The 16,811-nt window shown below is 37.3% G+C and overlaps 1 protein-coding gene across 5 annotated transcripts in view; it reads right to left on the reverse strand.

The window, feature by feature from the left end:
* The window catches only part of LOC145989711 (uncharacterized), an 84,843-nt gene extending 70,574 nt beyond the window's left edge, over positions 1 to 14,269 (reverse strand). For 2 of the 5 annotated variants that reach the window (XM_083124961.1, XM_083124957.1), the window contains exons 1-3: positions 13,855 to 14,269; positions 6,576 to 6,737; positions 1,816 to 2,303 (exon numbers count right to left, since the gene is read on the reverse strand). In XM_083124961.1, the coding sequence (XP_082981087.1) occupies positions 1,816 to 2,303; positions 6,576 to 6,737; positions 13,855 to 14,016 (812 nt within the window). In that variant the 5' untranslated portion in view covers positions 14,017 to 14,269. Of the gene's footprint in view, positions 1 to 1,815; positions 2,304 to 6,575; positions 6,738 to 10,955; positions 11,086 to 13,854 lie in introns of those variants that run through there. The other 3 variants (XM_083124956.1, XM_083124958.1, XM_083124960.1) reach the window with 3 other exon arrangements.
* Between the last annotated feature and the right edge of the window lie 2,542 nt (positions 14,270 to 16,811).

A 16,811-nucleotide genomic window follows, 5' to 3' on the forward strand; every position in this document is an offset into this window, starting at 1 on the left:
CTTGTTTGTTCCAGAGAAGGGAGTTTGGAACAGTTCGGGGTTTGTCACAATTTCTACAAATCTAGAGGATGCCATGAAAAAACTCAGCCATCTGATTGCCATTATTGCATTGAGGACGTTTGAATTACACAAAATGCTCAACTCTACAGAAAAAAGGAAAAAAAATGTCAACTTAATCTACAAATAGAGATATGAAACAGGTTTCAACAAACATTTTTTTTTTCTCTGATCACTCATAAATTGCTTTTATTATTTTTTCTTTGTTGCGCATCAACAATTTTGTTTTTAATGATTTCTTTACATTATATCATATTTGCTTTAACTCTTTCGCTGCGGAATTCTCTGGCACACAATATCCCTTGGCTGCGTAATTAAATTTGAAAAAATATTTTTTTTTATAAACAAATAGTTTTCACAATTACATTGCGTTATATATGAGAGAGAACTTACAAAATTCATTCCTTGCACTGGAAAACCATTCTGTAGTCCCTGGTGGTATGATATTTTGAAAAAAATTTTTTTAGATAGAATAATTTCAAAAAATTACATTACAAAATATGTTATAGAGAAATTACAAAAGTCATTCCTTGCACTGGCAAACCATTCTGTAGTCCCTGATGGTATGGTATTTCTCAAAACACGGGATGAAGCAGAGTGGTGGAGCGGCATGGAAATTCATAAGTAGTATCAAGATACTGGGTGGCGAAAACTTCAGTTTGTTCTGCTGTGTGTTCAAATACTGAGTGGGGGAAATATTTGATAAAACAAGAAAATTGTGTGCTAAATACTGTACTGTCACCAAGTAACTTAGCACTTGCCTGTGTCGAACTGCCCGCACCTAGATCAATGCTGCTTTGCACTCTGCTCCATGATGTTACGGACGGTGGTACAAATTCTTCATCAGACACTACACAATCACTGTCACCACTTGAAGTCTCATAAAAACTGTCGCTATTATCGTCACAATTTAATTCACCTTCTGATTCAACAGTTGAGTAACATCATTATCAGACAAGTGTTGACGACTTGATGAACATGTTTACATTCGAACATGCATTTGAAACTGGCATGTCAGAGCACTCAACGCTTGTATTCTAAACGGAGGCGTAATTAGCGACATCATACGGATATAAACAAAACTACAAGTTCAAATAGTTCCAAATAGTATCAACAGATGTCTGAAGGCTACTAAAAGCGACGTACTGCGGAAATGCGACACCCGCAGCGAGTGGAAGTATGAACTCGCAATAATGTGACTTCCGCAGAGCAAGGCACCTGGCGTGCTGTGCATAAATGCGACGACTGCAGCGAAAGAGTTGACATTGGTATTGTTATAATGTTAACGTGCTTCATGTATGTCACTTCTGACAATTTGTAACATATGTATCCTATGTTTATTTGGTTCATTTCAACAAGGGTTGAATTTTACTTGGGTCTACTGTATTATATTATGACAGGTATGGGAGGGGTGGGGGCAAGTAAAGGTCACCTGTTCCCCTGCCTGATTTAGCACCGCACACCACTGGTCCACATGTCATCCCATAACTGGTTGGATGATGGAGTGAGGCTGGCAGTCGGTAGGTAAGCCCTGGCCCTCACAGGCTGTTGCGCCATGGGTAATTATTATTATTCTATGGTGTCAATAAGATTACCAAATTTCATCAAAGAAGTGATAGCAAGGCAATATATGTTTAAAATAGTATTGATTCTATGTAGAATGGCCTATCTCTTAATTTGCATGTGGAGATTAGGAAAACATGTTTGAATTATTGTTGGACTAAGTTTCACTTATGTCAAAGAAATTCACACACTTACCTTTCTCCCTCAGTGTCCGGACCCTCATTTTCGATCTTCAGTTCAGTCTTTATCACTTCTTCAGGTTCAATTTCAACAGTACCATCGTTACTCTCATCGAATGCACCAACACCAAACTGTGCACCATCAGCACTTACACCCAAGCATTCACTTTCCTGCTGTTGAAGTGCAAACGTCCCAGCATCAGTCTCCAAGTAGTCCTGGGAAGAGATACCAGCAAGAGTATCAGGGACAGCACCATTGGCTTGTTCCTCGACTAGTTTAGTTTTAAGGGCCGTCAATGGCTCCGAAGTGTCACCGACTGTCACCGTGATTGTCTCTTCCTGAGTAGGAAAACTGGAATCAAGATCCTGTGGTTCAGTCTTCACTGAGCAACTCACGAAGTCAGGGGCTGGGTCTTGCGGTGGGGATGGACGTGATGTGACAGAACCTAGATTTCCTTCACTTCCTAATTCCACATGTAGTGATGAAGGTGAGGCACTTGGAGCCTGTAAAAACATTGTGCATGTGAATAACAACCTGTACTCAAACTGAAGATAAAGTGCAAGATGATTCAAGATTATAATTTCGTCATTCCATGCCTGCAACACAATTCTCATTTACATAGTTGCAACGCTATTTTGATTATGAAATTCCCTGACATTTCCAGTCCAAAAAATGAAATTTTTCCAGACATGTTTATCATCATGATTTTTGCTTTTGAACCTTGTGTTTTGAATGAAATATAAACTCCATTAATTATTATGAATATTAACTTGCACAAGTGTCTTTTTTTTCTTTCTTTCATTCTTCACACACAAGACCATGTGAAAATTTGAAGAGTAAAATGTAAAATTACAATCGGCATCAAATGTATTGGATGATACAATCACTTGCATCTTGCCTTGAGGCCAAGGTAACAGAGGTACATTATTTCACCATAACACATCTCCACAATCTAAAATCAACTGAAAAAGTTCATAAACTACATAATCTTCATAAACCATACACAATTTTTCTTTTTCTGTGTCGTAGAAAATGCTCCTTTTTTTGCTTACATTTATAAGTACACAGCATCTGGAGAAATTTTTGTTGCATATAGGAATTCTATACGAAATGCTAAGAAGACTAAGATCTATAAAATAATAGATGATAATACCATCTTCACCAACCTTTCTGATAATTATTGTCAATGTACTTTAGTTATCAATCAGATATCTGGACTGCAAGTTTTACTTTGATATTCTTTCTAATATCTACTATTATAAAAGTGAAAATTTATTACAGAAATTCGAAGAAACTATAATTTTGCACAAGACTGAGAATCATAAGAATGAAAGAAACAAGTTTCTAAACTGAATCTTTTTTGTGAGTGGAATCAAAGAACCAAATCCAGAAGTGGAAGTGAACTAACTGCTTGTTCATTTTTCAACTTTTTCTCCTGCAGACCACAAAATGAACGTAAATTCCAGATGATCTGCAAAATTCCCTGACATTTCCCTCTTTACAAGATGTGTAGCAACCCTGATTTACTGTATATATTTATTATACACTCCCTATTTATTGGGTTGATCCATAAGTTCGTAACACTGTTAGGCCTTGTTTCCATGCTAATAAAACATTAAAATGCTAACCATGGCAAAAATTTTAGCATAAAAAATATACACTAAAAATGTAACGTTTCCACCCTCTAACAACGTCTTCTTCAGACGAATATTCACAATAAAAAAAATTAAGTCAAATTTTATTGCGAATATTTGTCTGAAGAAGACCCTGTTAGAGGGTGGAAACGTTACTTTTTAGTGCATATTTTTTATACTAAAAATTTTGCAATGGTCAGCATTTTAATGTTTTAATAAGTTCGTAGCATTCTTCTTTCACCGTGGCAAAAGTATTCTTATTTGATACTAATCTGAGATGAACAAAATACATAAATTAATCAGTAATATATTTTCCTTCATTGTCTATGACTGTCTACCAACGCTGGGGCAGTTTTTCAACGCCTGAAGAAATCAGCTGATTCTGGGTTAAAAGCATTGTCAAGCCAAATTTGAAGAGCATTTTCACCACCAAAGGAGGAGCTTCCTTGAAGATTGATGAATTGAGAACTGAAAAGGTAGCAATCAGAGAGCGCAAGGAGGATGTGGAATAACTACCCACCAAGCTCCTGGATAGCAGCTACTGTCATGTTAGCGGAATTTGGGTGTGCATTATCGTGTCGCAGAACTTGATGCTGTCTTCCTGGCCTACTTGCTGATTTGGTTGTTTTCATTTAAAGCGTGTGGTATCCTGAATCTTACCCATGGAATGCAAATGGCGCACGATGGTTGAATGGTCACAGTTCATCACATTTGCTAATTCTCGTGGATTAAAATGTTTAAGTGGTCTTCCTGAACATTGAGAAACAGTTAAGTCAAACATGCCCTCTTTGTAATGACAAAACAATTTTCTTGCAGTGCTCTCTCTGTTGGCATGCTCCCGTACAAAGGACAAATGTTTCGAGCTGCCTCCGCTACCTTTGCCCCTATGTTAAACTCAGACAGAAGAATATGTCAGAAATGTTTTTCTTTTTTTCCCCCACAGGACATTTATTGTTCTTTAGCCCATAAATAACACCCTCTTTCCTAAATTCTGTAAAATTCAATGCATATTCACAAGCAAAGCAATGCCACTTCAATTGATGAACATTAAACGATAAACTTCTAACACCGCAGTGTTGAAATACCAAATACAAATGCTACAAACTTATGCACAAACCAAATAGATGAATTATATATAATAGAAATGGAACACCATTGCAAGTCGAACAACTTCAATTTCTTTGGTAATTTTGACATTTTTCATAAAAAAATCTCTTTTCACCAGGACCTTAAATTCCCTCCACCAAGGAAAATTTCTGTTCATGTAGCAACACTGCCTTTGCCAAGCGTGGCACATAAACAGAAAGCAACAAGGATTTTTTTTCTCCTGCCAATGCTGTGTGGAACTCACCACACAGGCCATTTGTTCTTAAATAACCACCCAGCCACTTTTTCTTTGGCTCCCTTGCCCTCCCTGCTTACAATCTGAGAGCGAACCCAGTCGTCAGAAGAGTGCGATGAAGAATAATCAGTGGCGTACATTGAGTTATTTATATAATTTACATAAATTCAGGTTTAAAACATTGTTTTAATAGTCTGCACAATATATAATGAGAGATTTCCAATGTATCAAAGCTAAATGTACAAAAAAATATGTGTGAGAAAAGTTGGTTTACCGGCAGTAAATGCAGCAATATGGAGAATAAATACACAATTAGAATGGGCCAAAGAAGCATGGAAAGGTTGTCCATGAAAATCATACATTAGTCAGTGTGACAAGTGTACAGTCAGATGTAGAAAGATGATGTCAAGCATGGAATCCCATCTGTGGCTAATGTAAATGCAAAGGACATTGCTGTATCAGATGGAGAAAGAAACAAAAGATAATAAGTATGTAAGGAAGACATGCAAAAAGCACTCACATTAACACATCTAAAATTCTTAAACCCGAAGGTTCATGGCTGCAGCAACACAGGCCTTCCATTTGTCTCTATCCTGAGCAAGATCTATATACTCTTTTCCATCCCTACCGATTTCCTTTAGGTTCATCTCAACGTTGTCCCTCCATCTTTGTCTTGGCCTTCCTACAGGTCTCTTACCATCAGGTTTCCCAACAAGAATCCTGTAAACTCCTATTTCCTCTCCCATTCGTGCCACATGGCCTGCCCACCTAAGTCTTCTTGATTTAATTATTCTAATAATATCTGGACATGAATACAAATTATGTACTTCTAAATAATGTAACCTTCTCCACTCACCTGTCTCCTCATCCCTTTTAGGTCTAAATATTTTCCTAAGGATCTTATTTTCAAATACTCTCAATTTGTGTTCCTCTTTCAATGTAAGGGACCAAGTTTCACACCCATATAATACTACAGGCAAAATTACTGTTTTGAATATTTTAACTTTTAGTTTCTTAGATATTAAACGAGGTCCTCCTCCGTAGTCGAGCAGGTTAAGGCGTTCACTCGTCTTGAGATCGTTCGCTGCGGGGACGGCGTAGGTTCGAATCCGGCTCTGGTCGGAATTTATTCGGCCTACGTATAGGGCCAGTGGCAACCCACCATCGTGAGGAAATTGGGAAGCTCCGAGTGAGTGAGTGTAATCCGGTCGAGAAGACCTACAACAACGGTAGGGGGTTTGTCAGGCTGATCACCCGTCACCCCAATACTGGTCTGAGACCTCCACGCTATAACAGGTGACGGAGGAACAGTGTGGGAGGGAGACCAGCAGTCGGTAGGTAAGCCAAGGCCCTTCAAAGGGCTGTAGAGCTGTGGGTTAGATATTAAACGAGAAGACAAACGTTTATGAAGAGAGAAGTAACATGCATTTCCTGAATTAAGCCTACTTTTTATTTCCTCTTTAATATAATTTTCATTTGTTAATATTACTCCTAAGTATTTGAATTTGGAAACTGGTTCAAACGAGTTGTCTAAAATTAGAAGGAATTATCTAAAATTATAAGGAATTAATCAACACTCAGTACTAGCTGTCCCAACTCAACATCTGGCAAGCTCCCCATGGCATTCAAGAAATGTGTATTTTCTTCATAAAATCACACAATCGATGCTCGCATAGTACTTAAGAGTACAGAAAAGGTGATTTTTTTCTTCTTAAAGTGAAAACTTCCTTAAAATTCTAAACAACTTCATGACTTACATTATAACCAATCCTGCAGTTCCTAAAAGACAAAATGCTTACCTCAAAGTGTTGCTTGTTGCTATTGCATTTTTCCGCAGCTGAGACGCAGTTGGTGAGAAGATTCTCTGACTCATGGCACATGTCTCGGAAGTCCTGGAAGTTATCCAATTTGCCCATGCATGCCACACACACAAGCTTCGGCAAGGGGTCATCTTCCGAAACCTGTTGGAAGACAACAATGGAAAAATAACACTGCATTATGGGGTTTTTCTTTCGTGGAATATTATAGGTGGTCTTGAAAGTAATAAGAAAGCAGTATTTCTGCATTAGGCTCCAACTTAGAGAAATTTGATTTTTCGAAAACATTTCCGTAAAGAGAAAACAATATTAATTTAATTGCATTCTACTCTACATATGACCTACTTCTGAAATTAACAATAGGCTATGTGCTGAATCAGAAAATAAATATGCAATTCAATTACCACTAAAGAACACTGAGGGAATGATTGATTGATTTGGTTTATTTTACTTCAGATTTCTGCCACTTTTGGCAATTTGCAAGGATAAGGATGAGTGATGACATGATGAAGGGACACTAAAAAAAATCCATACCCAGGCTGAGATTTGAACCCGGGGACCTCTTGCATTGTAGTATGCAATGCTAAACACTTCGCCACGGAGGGCAGCTAGGTGCTTCTAATTCACAGTTTGTTTACAAGTTTGAGGTTGTGGTACAATGCTTTCTGAAGGACCACTATGATGTGTCTGCCATTGTAAGAAACATCAAGGTGCAGAAATGTTTACATGTTATTAGTATCAAGTGTTCAAGACTGTATACTCACTGTAAAAATATTAAGGAAGTTTTGAACAATCCAGATCCATTTTGTTCTGTCTTTTGAACAACTGTCAAGTCAAACACTGCCATGATAACTCCAGTTGTGAAACAAGTGAACAAACTGTATTTGACGTGGACAAAACATGGGTCACACAGAGATGTTATAGGACATGTCCTGTAAATTCCCGAGGGTGGTTAAGCAGTTCACATTAAATTTATGCCATCTGCTATACCCATGTTGTGGCAACAACTAAAGGAACACACCAGTAACTCTTTTTTCACTGTAATTTTTTAAAGAAGTGTAAAGGGAGTAACATCTAAGGCTAACAAATCGGTCAAGTATCCAGATATACCATCAGGTAAATGACCTGTTCCAAAGAGTGAAGAGTTGCCTGATCCTGTGTCTCCAAAAGATGGGACAGTTGACACTAGTGACACAGAAGTCACAGTAGTAAAAACAATACCTAGCAAAATTCTTATTGTCCTTTGTCCTATTGATTACTTTATCTCATCATTGTCATGATAATAACTACATGCTACTTTCTAATTCATATTGTACTTCCTCTTTACATAAAATAAAGTCACTATTAGTACAGTAGCGTGCAAATTAATCCGAACAAGATGCATACTTTTTCAGGTATACAATAATCTTAAAATACGTTGCAGTTTTAAGCTTTAGTTTCACTTTTTATTTTTTATTTTATTTTAAATAACTGCACATTCTCTCTCAATAATGCCCTGTGCTATGAACAACGATCCATTTTTACTCAATAGTTCATTGTTGAAGACCCAAAGTGGAGTCTACTGTTGAATTTTTTTGTTATCGTCGACAGACGAAGAGTCAGTTGTGTTGCAAGTTATGTGCCAAGTGGAAGGTAAGTTTTTTTGTGAGTGGTTCTCATTTCGGCTGCTACCCAAATGGATACAATGCCACGCAAACGGTCGAAAATTGTTACGTTATCACAGCATACTTCAATGACACAGAGACAAATTGCTACAGAATGTGGTGTCGGATTGGGTACGGTTAATTCAATTTTGAAACAATACTGGGAGACTGGATTTATCGAGCCTCAAAGAAAGGGAAAATGTGGTCGGAAACGGAAGACTTCGTTGAAGGATGATCGAATTCTTATTTGAAAAAGCAAACAGAACCCCAGACTGACTGCTGGTGATTTAACACGTGATTTATTGTCAAGTGAGTGGATGTCCACATTACAACAGTGCGTCGCAGACTGCTTGAATCTGGACGAAAAGCTTGTAGGCCATTGAAAAAACAGTTGCTTGTAACGTGGGCAAAACGTCATCGGGAAAGGAACGTGAGTGACTGAAAGAAAGTGCTTTTTTCGGATGAATGCCATTTTGAAGTGCATGGTCACAAGGTTTCTTTCGTTCGTAAAGGAAAATGTGAAAAACTTTCACCAGAACACATGCAAGAAACTCCAAAACACCCCCCGAAAATAATGTACTGAGGCTGTTTCACATCTGAAGGGCCTGGACCAATAGTTCCTGTTAAGGGGATGATGAACAGTGATAAATATATTGACATACTGCGACAAAAAGTCATACCTCATCTCAAGAAATCTTTTCCTGATGGTGATGGTGTTTTCCAACAGGACATAGCAAAATGTCATACATCTCGAAAAGTCAATGAGTTCTTTGATAATAACAATGTAGAAGTACTCTCCTGGCCAGGAAACTCACCTGATTTAAATCCAATTGAAAATTTATGGTCTATCTGCAAAAGAAGGATATCAAAAGTGGATTGTTCAACCAAGGATAAAATGCTTTCTGCCCTTGTTAACGTGTGGTACTTCAACAATAGACTCTACTTCGGGTCTTCAACAATCAACTATTGAGTAAAAATGGATCGTTGTTCATAGCACAGGGCATTATCGAGAGAGAATGTGCAGTTATTTTAAAAAAAAGTGAAACTCAAGCTTAAAACTGCAACGTATTTTAAGATTATTGTATACCTGGAAAAGTATGCATCTTGTTCGGATTAATTTGCACGCTACTGTATTACATGTAAATTTATCTGCTTTTATTATAGACTTATTTTTTTAATCCTGTATATCATTCCTGACGTATTTTTTCTTTCTTTCTGGTTGTAAAAGCAACAGCTTTAATAAAAAGGGTTATTATTATTAAAACCACCCTATCACACCGCGAATGCTTGTTAGAAATGTGAATTATAAAATACTTCAACATGGCCCAAGTTCCTTTGGTTTTTTGCGATTTCATCATGTTACGAATGCAATTTTAAGATGGTTCTACTTTGATTTACTTCTGTTAACACATACTGCGGAGTTTTAGTGATTACTTAAGATTTTGTTCAATATATTATTTCGTAGTTAGGTTAGGCAGGCCAGGTTTGGTTCTCTTAGCATTAAAATAAAGTCCCTAAATGTATTCTATAAAGGTTCCGATTTACTTCTACATTAATTCCCACTAGTCTACGCTACGATACTTAGTCGTTGGTCATTGGAAAATACATTGACCATGGGAACGGCACATGTGGTTATATATTAAAAATATGTAATTTTTATCGAAATCCAAACAGTGCTCATTTTTTTTAAAAAAAAGTTCAAATTTCGTGTGACAATGATTGCCAAAATTCTACGATAATTAGTCTTCCTGCTAGGAGAATTTCAAAAACCCATAAAACAATCTGAACTGTTGGTAACAGTATGGTATGCGCCAAACGAATTTCTTCATTTTTACAGAAGAAACTACTTACCGAAATGAGTTTCTGTAGCATTTTGAAGGTTTGTAGAGGTGTTTTTTTTTTCATCGTCGAATCTGTTTGACTGGGAATTCATGTATTTTTAAGAGAAATATCTCTCCAATGCCCAAAGGCCATTGCTTCCATTTCCTTTCTCTAAATGAACCGGATGTTGCACACGTTTCATGACTTAATCTCCTGTCACTGTTTCCAACCATGCCATTGTTTTACAAGAAAATGACATCCCTTTTTTTTCCCTTTCTTTTTAACTATGTATGGTAACCGAACCAAACCTAACCTTACCGTGAATGGATTGGGGGGCTATGCGGGAATGATGTTTGGGGCTATTCGTGAATGGTGTGTGGGGTATTTTCCGGTTACAACCCGAAATTTTAACTATGTTTGCTTAACCTAACTGAACCTAACCTTACCATGAATGGTTTTTGGGGCTATGCGTGAATGGTGTGGGGCATTTTTTGGTTAGTAAGGTTGGAAACATTGCATATCCACTACACAAGTCAAGCTGTTCAGCCAAGTGCGCGACCATATGGTGTTACGGAAGCGAAAAAACGAAGAACAACATTAAGTGTTAATGTTAGAAACTGAAGTTATTTTCGTGAAAAAAGCAAAGTAACACCTAAAAGAATGTTTCCCAATGCACAATAGGTAAGTACCAATGTAAAAAGTGACGAAATAAACGAGTGAGACGTGTTAGGCAGATAGGATGTAGGTACCAGAACAGTTACCTTCAACATAAATGATTAATTCTACCTATTATTCAAAGTATGTACTATTACTATTTAGGCTACTAGAAAAAAAATATAGGTAACAATTGCATCTCCGAACAACGGATTTCTTCATTTTTACACAAGAAAGTACTTACTGAAATGAGTTTTTCTAGCATTTAGATAGTTCCTGGAGGTATTTTCTTTCATCGTTGAATGTGCTTGAGCAAGAAATTAATGTGTTTCTCACGAAAAATATCTTTCCGACGCACAATTGCCATTGCTGTTCTTTCCTTCCTCTACGAGAGCTGGATGTTGCGCACATTTGATGACGTAACCTCCTGTCAGTGTTTCCAACCACGCCATTGTGTTGCAAGATGATGAAAAAAACGAAATATACAGGGTGGGTGCAGGTAAATATGAGACACATTTTAAATCTTTTATTGGAACTTTGTCTAGAACTGGTTTATTGTGATGAAACCAAAGCTATACCAACACAATTCAGGTTATACTTCCATTTTTATTGGCTTGTTATGATTATGTTCACCCAAAAGTCAAAAAAAATTTTTAAAAACTGTCTCATTTCTAACCTCAAAAAAGGTAAAATATGAGACACCATGAAGGTAAGAATGAGACATGCTTATATCTCAATGGCCATGCACTGTGGAACAGTAGGAATGAAATAATGAGACAGAGCATGAAAATATGAGCCACTTGGTATATATATATATTTTTTGTAACGTGAAAACTGACAGAGTTATGGCTTCTAGAGTTAAAGCTCCAAGAAATCCTTAGAAATGAGAAGGGCTGTAGGAAAATAAGGAGACATAATGAATACTGTATAGGCCTATATGCTACACATTAAATAAAATATGAATGAAATAGGCAAAGTAACATAGCCTAGCCTACATTTTACAGCGTAAAGCAGTTATGTCTCGCCATAAACATAGAAATAAAGCAAACTAAAATTGTGAAGCTACTACTGATAGGCCTAGTTCAGTACATAAACATATGGAGCGATTTTACAATACCGGGAATTTCTCCATTTTGTTTGAAATTTGGCATACTCACTAAATTAGGGCTCCTAATCACGAATCTGAAGTTAAAATTTGGCGCTCACGTGTCAAACTTGCAAAATAAGAGGGTCAGTCATCGCAACCGACAATGCACAATTGCTCATTATTTATCGCAAGATTTTCTGCTTCGAATACTTAAAGAATAAAATATATATATTCCTGATCTTACTACGACCCTAAAATTTTTTTAACTATGTTTCCTAACCTAACCTAGCCTAACCTAACCGTGCGCCAATGGTCCGTGGGGCTAGCCATAATTCAGGAATTTCTATACGTGAGCGCCAAATTTTAAGTGCAGATTCGTGATTAGGAGACCCAAATTAGTAAGTATCCGAAATTTCAAACAAATTGGAGAAATTCCCTGTATTGTTAAATTATACCAAACATATTAAGCTATGCCCAATGCTACTATTATTAAGAAAATATGAATGTTAGGCCTCCTCAGTAAGCTATCTTTTTCATTAACACAAAAATTGAAAAAAATTAAAACATCAATTGTACAAAAAATTTAGGCCTACAGGTCTTGCCATAAACTCAAAAACGAACATTCTATACTGGTATTAACATTTCAATACAGCTAATGAATACCTAAATAAACAAGGAAAATAGGTAATTGAAACATGGTACTACTAAGAAACAATATGGTAACTCAAGAAACTGAAATACATGCTGGAAATTAACAAAACTAGGCTATGTTTCAAACACATCAATTTGCTGGGGGAATTGATATTTCACTGTCCCCAAAAAGCACAGATTTTGGAACATCCAACTTGCCAATGATATCGCAAAGGCTTGTTACTGATATATCATTCTCGTCTACAAGAAACGTGTCTTTTGTTCCTGAATATCTCATTCCCATTATCTGGATATAGTTTTTATCAAGAACTTCTTGGACGATACACACGTACCAAAATTCAGTAAATTTTCTTTTACCACCTCTGAAGCGAACGAATATGTAGTCACCACGTTGAAGGTTTTCTGTGCTTTCCACTGGACTTGATAGTCAATTTTACTTTCTTTAAGTTAAGACATCTTTAACATAATTGTAAATACATAAAAGGAAAAGAAGAAGATAGGCGAGATAAATATCTGCTGTCTCATTTTCATCTTCACGTGTCTAATTTTGTCACCTAAATTGAAAAGTGACATGACTCATGTCACAAAGACACTTTTTACTTTTTTTTTTTGCATTGATGTTACTCTAAAGTTAAACTTTCAATGACTTATAGTTTCAATTTTGCTCCTAAAGTAATAGATGGCTGGGTACAGCGAAAGTTTGTCGTCGGAATTTGAAAGTTTTTTTTGAAATAAAACAAGGAGTTTTAGTCAAGAATGTTTTCCCAGTAAATGACTTTTTTCAGAACACTGTAATATACATATAATGAAAGACAAGATCCTAGGCAACGTTTGATGATTTTTATTCAAAGTTTGAAACACTGCATTAGTGCAATATTTCACTGTCTCATTTTTACCTTCATTTTCCCGTCTCATAATTACCTTCACCAACCCCATTCCTGATATTACTACGAACTAAAATTTTAACTATGTTTGCCTAACCTAACCTTGCCGGAATGGTTCGTGGGGCTATCCGTAAATGGTTTTTGGGGATATCCGTAAATGGTTTTTGGGGATATCCGTGAATGGTTCTTGGGGATATCTGTGAATGGTATTTGGGGCTATACGTGAATGGTATTTGGGGCTATCCGTTAATGGTGTGCGAGGCATTTTTTGGTTAAGAAGGTTGGAAACACTGTGCACCCACTGATCCACGACGCTGTGCCCTCCATACTGTGTTACCCCGAAGCCAAAAAAGGACGAACAATAATTACTGTCATGGACATTATTTTCATGAGAAAAGCAAAATGACACACTACACAATGTTCCGCAGTGCACACTCGGTAAGTACGAAAGTAAAAAATGACGAAATAAACGAGTGAGAGGTTGTTCGGAGATGTAATTGATACCAAAATATATTACTTACAATTAGTGACAGACAGTTTAATATTTTCCTTAAGATATCTCTTTGGAGTCCTTCGTCTTGATATATATTAATTCTTAAACTTGTCTTCTTCAAACAAAGTCTGCATAAAGTTTGGTAATCTTCTCCAATTTGTTGAAATTGTCTTGATAATTTTCGACTCATTTTTCACAAGAATAGCACTACATTTGAAATAAGCTTCTTTTCAAGTTGCAACATGATAATATAAAAATATGATTGCAAACTGATTTTATACACGATTTCATCACACCGCACAATAGATGTAACTATTTCAGTTATGATATCACCTTTCCTTTATATTCCATTGCAGACTATAATTGGTTCATAATTACTACGTTCGTAAAAACCACACAGAAAACATGTATAGAAAAATCAATTTTTTCCGGTGTTTATTTTGATAACATGCACAGTAATTGACGTTTTGCTACATGTTGTCTACTTAATGCTCAATAAAAAAAAGTTAGCATCCAGTTAATTAAGTGATTTTCCTCCTAACACGTTACTGTATACGTGTGTATTAAAGAAAATAATGCCTACCTTAAATAAGCTAAAGTTAGCCACCAATTATTTAAATCGGCATTTGGCTTGCGGTATGGGTTTAATCGTACTATTCAGTCGACTTGAAGTTCTACAACTCCTCCTTTCATGAGCAATTCTACATCAGATGGAGCTCAAGTGGATACACACAAGCTCGTCATTGTAGTTTTCCCATTTCTTCGTCCATAGGATGACACTAAAGCCCCTATCACACGGAACTGGATTTCTAGTTAGAATGCCCTAGTTGGCGATGAACTGACTTTCTGGCTAGTATTCATGGCCGCCTGGCTGACTGCTTGACTGGTTTTGAGGAATAGGACATGTTCTAATTGCTACTAACTTCTTCGACTAGATTCTGTGGAACAGCCAATCAGAGCAAAGTTTGGCCATGTGAAGATATTCTGTGAGTTTGTAAAGTAGCCTTTTTTTGTCTGTGGCTTCCGAGTGCATACAACACGAAAGGCATGTTTACAATTGAAAAAGCTAAAATATTCTTCCATACGTGTACAGTAAACGTTGTAAAGTATGTATTTTATCAGCGCCGTTCTTCTCTACCTAAAACCATTTAATGCGATGCGATATTCCTCTCGGTTGAATAGTTATCGTATTTTAAAAGTGTGAAGTGATACGTTGTTTACATCTCGCGCGGCCGCCATTATGGGAACGAAAGACTATCGACAAGTACGGTATAACAAGTACCGTGTGAGGCGAAAACTAGCAAATGGGTAGCCAGTCCAGCGTCAACTAGAGCATTCCAAATAGAAATCCAGTTCCGTGTGATAGGGGCTTAAGGTCTAGTTTCGCTTAGAGTCCATCGAAGATTTTATTTTTGTCATTCATCGTCGCTTTTCTGCCACTTTTGTCTAATCGCAACGATGTGGATGAGTGATACGATAAAAAGGGACACACTCAAGGAACACCCAGGCTGGGATTCGAACCCTTGGCGTCGTAGTGTGCTGTGAAAACCACTCCACCACGGAGGTCGACAGTCCTTCGATGATGGCCGATGCTATATGTAGGGGTGTGCGGGACGGGACATTTTTCAAATCCCGACATTCGGAACGGGAAAAAATCACAATTTCCCAATAAATTCGGGAAGGGAAATGTTCCAAATTTCCCGAAGCTCTGGAAATCTCGAGTTCTACACGTCATTTTCACCTTAAGTGATTCTTTTTGCATTTCTGGTACAAAAACTAACAATTTCCGACAAGTTCCAGACATTTAAGAAAATGTCGAGAATTAACGACCTTTTAAAATGACCATTCGGTATTTCCCCGACTGCTCGGGATTCCGAAAAGTCGGGAAGTCATTGCCCGAAGTCGGGATGGGAAATTTTTTTCCCCGACTTCTCGGGATCCTGCACACCCCTAGTTATATGTGTAGATGACATCACAGTATGTTACAATGTTTCGCTATTGATTAATAATTCAATTGGGAACAAATTTATTGAGTCAAGTATCAATACTGTCGATACAAGCAGTATGATGGAGGGATAAATGCGTCTCAGACCGAGGTAAAGTGGGCCATCCATTTGCAAAAAAGCTTGTATCATGCTTGTACCCAAAATTTCAGATTGCAAGAATTGGTGTCATAAGGCTCGTCATATTTTGCTACAGCTCGCAAACATCCATACCTCACATGAGATTCGAACCGAGTACTACTAATATAGGGCGCATTCCGAAAGTCTTAATGAAACGAACGCATTCAACAAAAATAACTGGGCTCGTGAATCTGGTGAAACCAGTTATTTTACAGACTTATGGGACACACTAGGCGAAGGTGCAGGCGCAGCGTTTTGTTTAGAGAAAGTTTCCGCATGGCGTCAGCGCAAGGAATGTCCTTATGGCAAAAATGAACTCTACTGTGGACACTGTTACTCATTTTAATCACATTCTAAGAACGGTTAAGGCATACTCATCTTGTGCATGTTGCTTCATATCGAAATCTGTTAAAATTATAATACATTCTCCGAACTAGTGCAGTTTGAATCCATCAGCACGTGCTTAGTCTGCAAGGAGCAGACGATTCTCACGGAACAAACCAGCTTCCTAGCCCATGCGTTTGGTGAATCTCATTCTTGCATGAAACGCACGGAAGCACTTATGGGACAGCCAGTTACCATAATTCGTTTAACGCGTTAAACTCGTGCAACTTTCGGAACGGGCCCCTAGCAAGACACTAGTTTGCTCGTGAAAAATCATATTTGTAATATGACTATGAGGTCTAGATTGACTGATTGATTTATTTAGTTTATTTTACTTCGCGTTTTGTGTCCCTTGGCTAATTTGCGAAGATGGGGATGAGTGATGAAATTGATGAATGGACATTCACAAACAACCAAGCCCGAGTGGGATTCGAACCCAGGACCCATGGCATCGCAGCACGATATGCTAACCACTCGG

The sequence above is a fragment of the Lepisma saccharinum genome, chromosome 7 (assembly GCF_977018435.1).
Source record: "Lepisma saccharinum chromosome 7, izLepSacc3.1, whole genome shotgun sequence".
In the NCBI taxonomy this organism is placed as follows: domain Eukaryota; kingdom Metazoa; phylum Arthropoda; class Insecta; order Zygentoma; family Lepismatidae; genus Lepisma; species Lepisma saccharinum.